The sequence below is a fragment of the Theobroma umbraticum genome, unplaced genomic scaffold (assembly GCF_002168275.2).
Source record: "Theobroma umbraticum cultivar Fairchild unplaced genomic scaffold, ASM216827v3 scaffold_51.0, whole genome shotgun sequence".
NCBI classification, from domain to species: Eukaryota; Viridiplantae; Streptophyta; class Magnoliopsida; order Malvales; family Malvaceae; genus Theobroma; species Theobroma umbraticum.
In genome coordinates, this window is record NW_018397260.1 from 3,502,647 (window position 1) to 3,507,074 (window position 4,428).

The following is a 4,428-nucleotide window of genomic DNA, read 5'->3' on the forward strand; positions in this document are numbered from 1 at the left end:
TTAATGGATAGGGTATAGATAGGTAGAGATATAAGCCGGCATCAAAATTTTGATTCAACCATATTCTATGCGCTTGCTATGAAAATGACCAGATCGTATGTGTATTTAATTTTAACTCCCTCTCAATTAGCTGGCAGACGCCAACTAATTGTTTTAGATTTGAGATCTACGAACTTAATAATTTTTTACAAGATTAATTTTGTTCTATTCTCACGCCAATTTTAACCTTATATTAAAATGAACTTAATCAATATTACTCTTTTCGTTTCAAGTTCATTATCTTTATTTAATTCTTTTGGGAATTTAAGAAAAAAATTTTCTTTTAATGTGTTTTATAATAAAATTTTAGATTTTGTATTGATTCTCTATGACTTTTAATGCAAGAAAGTAATAAAAAAACCATGAAAAGTAATTTTGAAATATAGAAAAGTAAGAGAATTACGTCTTCAAAAAAAAAAGAGAATATAATAATTTTGGGATACTCCAAAAAAAAAGAGGGATAAATAAAGGGGGAATACTAAAGAATATATGAGTTTAGTGACGGTGAACATTAGAATTCTTTAAAATATTAAACATTGAAATAAGTGGATATCAGAATTCTTTAAAAAAATTAAACTTTGGATTTCAGGGCGTGCTTCCAAAACCAGTAAAGGGTAGACCACCCCCAACTTGTTATTTTCAAAGTGCTCTGTACCTTGTATTTATTCTTAATGCAGCAGCCCTCTCCCCCCTTTGCAGCCTACTGCCTTTCTACATGACAAGCATGCCTATTCTGGCTGCCTTTTATACGTCTCCTCTAGCGAGACCTTTTGGCTTTTAAAAAAATTAAAAACTACTTTAGGAGAATAAGGACTATCGTTCTTTTGTTCACATTTAATTGTCTCAGTTCTTAATCCAAGTAACCCATTCAATTGCCAAGGAAAGGGTTGTATAAAGGTGAAGAATATACGGCTACAGTCCTTTGGGCAATGACTTTTAGTGCCGCACCGCATAACTTGTGCATGTAAGAAAGGTTGGGGCTACGCTTGGTGTTTAAATTGGGATGATGTTTTGTAAACATTAGAATCTGTCTCCGCTAGGCCTGCATGTATATATATGCACACGACTCTTGAAGCTATGGATAGACATTTGGAATTACTATCTTCTTCAATAAAGTTGTGCTTAAAGTTGAAGTTCTTTTACTTTTGCAAACCTTACAATTTACAAGCACTCAGGCCGCAAGGAAGGATCTATATACATATATATCGATCACATGCAAGTTACACATATGATGCAGCTAGCATTAGTACAAAGACTAAGGCTTAATAAGGAATGGTGTTTTGAATTTTGTACAAGAAATGGATAGGGACTTCAAAGTCATAAGTCAATTACAAATTTACAATATACATGTTGTTTGACAAGAATAACCAGTTGACATAAGAAAAATAATTTAAAGTCTCGATCTTTTATGGAGATAATTTTTATTTTCTATGGGAAGTTTAATTAGTTTACTTTATTAAAGTCAATGGAATACTAGTTAGTTAACTGTTATTTTTTCTTATGTATGAATTGGAACTTTGATGAAGGATTTTGCACCAAAATTTCTCTGAACCTTGAATTCTATGATGAATACAACTGGTATTGAGTTTGCCAGAATGCCTAATACTTCTGCCATTCAAAACACAAAAGGGTTTTTGTCACAGCTCTATAATCTAGATTCAATATATAGTTCCATAAGTGGCATATACCATAATTTTCAAGAAAAATAGCTGATGTTTCTGTATTAAGGATGCAAGCGACTTAGAAGGAGAGCCCTTTGCAAGAGTATAGCTTTACCGTTGGTTTACAAAGCAACCAAGAAAATAGCCATTAGTTAATGAAAGAACAAATGGCCTCAGTTGCAGAAGAATTGTGCATTTACATTTCCAATCCAATTCAACTAATGCATCAATCACAAAAGAATCAGAAGCAAAATCCTTCCTTCATGAAATGGATGCCTTGCCTTTTGAGTCTTAGTATTCAACTTTTATTGTATTCTTCTCCACTTCACTTGTCCCTGGCTTGTATTGCAGCCATGAGGCAAGAAACCAGCCCATTGACCAGTTACACAAGTCAGAGAAGGAAGGTAAACAGAGCTTGAAAGATGGATTTTGGCCTTCTTCCCCACTTTTCTGGCGGAGAGGAACTTTCCTTATCTGCTGTTAATAAACCTTGAACTTGATTGCCCAGTCTTCCCTAATGAAAATAAAAAATGCTAGCAGTTGAATTACTACATATTGTTATTTCAAATAATTCTATATATGATAGTGCCAAATCAATTATTCCATTGAGAAAAAAACTGGTTCATTATTGAGGTTAATGATTTTCCTCACAGAGAGTACCAGTTGAAAGCTAGCATTGATAATTCTTTGAGAGAGAGGAAGCAGCCTTTGAATGTATGCAGCAAACTATGAAACTATCAGGATTTGATATTACCTCTGCAGCATCCTTGAGTGGTCCCCAACATTCCATGCGATTGTACTTTGGCAAGCTAGAGTGAAAGTAAACGCAAACTACGGCATCGAGTAGCTCAGGGTGTTCAGTGAAAAGGACTGAATCTCCATGAAGCAAAGCTTTAAGTACCTACTTTGCATTGCAACAAAAATTCAGCAAGTATTAGTCATTCAACCAACAGACCGTCACTAGCATTGCAAGTAAACACAGCATGTTGAAAGATAAATCAGTTTATTCGATGGCTAAATGCAGGAGTAAATTCATATTGAGATCACAAAGATGCCATGTAAAAGTCAAACACATCAAAGCTGAGTTCTAAGTTTTGAGTCATCTTATAGTCTTATTCTTTTCTGATGTAAGGGAGGAAAACTTACCAAAGGTAATTCCTTGGAGAAAATGTGGTATCTAAACTCAGCAGCAAGGTCAAGCAAGAGATTGGGACCGCTTACATAACAATGGACATTGAGTAACATGGTCTCTTTCACTTTCTTCCACTCAGCTACCACATCATCCTTATTGTACCACCCTTTCAACTGCCATGGACACATGCAATGTATAAAAGCGCAATCAAATATTAGGTGTTTCAAATTAAATTTCCTCAACTGCAAATATATTCACACAAATGGAAACGACATACTGAATGCTAACTCCATGAAGATTTAACTGTTTATACCTCCATCAGAACTTTTAGATTCAAACAAATTTCAAAAAATCTGTGCAGCCTTATAATTTGGTACAATGTTAAAAAAGAAGAGAAACAAAAAAGGAGCATTTGATACAAAGTTTAAATACCAAGATAGCAAAATAATGGAATTCATACCTGATCAAGGTTGATGACGTTGGAGATGGTTAATGTTAAGTTAGCTGTGAAGTCACAGTGGGAAAGGATGTAGGTTCTTGGGATTATTGCAGAATAATTTTTTAGCCTCTCTCCCATGAAAACAACTTTAAGTTTTGAAGCTTCGAAATTTGCTGGAGGACCCAAAAGCCTAGCAGCCTGGAAATCGGAAATAAAATCCAATAGAATAACTGGAAATTGGTTCAACTTTTTCAGTATAATGTTCAATTAATATGGGCAGGAAGGATAGTGCTGTTTTCTATTGTTGCAGGGAAAACAGAATGAAAAACAGAATTTTAGGATATCAGTCAGTGATTGGGATTCATAAATGGACATGAGAAAATGCTATAAGGAATGCAATTTCTATGTTTACATGTTTCCAGAACTAGCCATACAATGCCTATTTCATCACGTGCAAAATATACAACAGGCAATAGACAGGATTAATATGTGCATGCATTCCTATTTGAAGCTAATGATTAGTTTTAGTAAATCTCTTAATTCATAAACGGTCTAAGCAAAGCCTAGCCAGCCAAAATGAAGGGAGTAGAGATTGTTAATGGTGCATGAACAAAACTTAGGCATATTCTAAAACTACATTAAAAATGCCATTCTTTAAAGCAACTTCCATTTCAAGAACAAGCCAATTGTCATATGGCTAGTAACCCTGATGATACTATGCCGTTAAGTTGAAATGCGTCCATCTAACATTTATATATAACAATGCCATTACAAAACAAGACTTTCTAAATAAAGAGAGAAGAGAAGGAACACCTCAGAGACAAGAGTGTTGTAGGAGGCTCTAGCACTGCTGCTAATGGAAGAAACCTGAAGGCGAAGAGGCCTGAATCCTTCTGAAGACCGAAATTTTCTGTTCTTGGCAGCATAGTCTTTGAATGGTGAAGGTGATAAGGAGGCATAGTAAGCAGAATGGCAGGCCATGGAACAAGCATAACCGACTACTCTTTCTCTTCTTCTTCATTGTTGAAAGCCCACCATTGTCTTCTCTGTGAGCTTTTCCAGAGAGAAAGAAAGGGAATGATATGATGGGTGCGTGGAGAATTGATGTTCAGAGATTTTGGTTTCTGGGTTCACGTGGATTTGTGATTCATTGGACC

The 4,428-nt window shown here is 35.0% G+C and overlaps 1 protein-coding gene across 1 annotated transcript; it reads right to left on the minus strand.

The window, feature by feature from the left end:
• Positions 1–1,672: 1,672 nt before the first annotated feature.
• On the minus strand, positions 1,673–4,396 carry LOC110416939 (STAY-GREEN-like protein). The gene is made up of 5 exons (XM_021429087.2): positions 4,085–4,396; positions 3,293–3,469; positions 2,847–3,005; positions 2,455–2,601; positions 1,673–2,214 (listed from the first exon to the last, which is right to left on the minus strand). The coding sequence occupies exons 1-5, from the start codon at positions 4,250–4,252 to the stop codon at positions 2,092–2,094; spliced, it is 774 nt and encodes a 257-aa protein (XP_021284762.1). The 5' UTR covers positions 4,253–4,396; the 3' UTR covers positions 1,673–2,091.
• Positions 4,397–4,428: the final 32 nt, after the last annotated feature.

What these genes read in the sequence shown, in the direction of transcription:
- LOC110416939 (XM_021429087.2), bottom strand. Translation starts at nt 4,252, where the DNA reads ATGGCCTGCCATTCTGCTTACTATGCCTCCTTATCACCTTCACCATTC. An exon ending in ACGTCATCAACCTTGATCAG is followed by an intron (nt 3,006 to 3,292) that starts GTATGAATTCCA and finishes TGTCCATGGCAG; the next exon opens with TTGAAAGGGTGGTACAATAA. An exon ending in TCTCCAAGGAATTACCTTTG is followed by an intron (nt 2,602 to 2,846) that starts GTAAGTTTTCCT and finishes AATGCAAAGTAG; the next exon opens with GTACTTAAAGCTTTGCTTCA.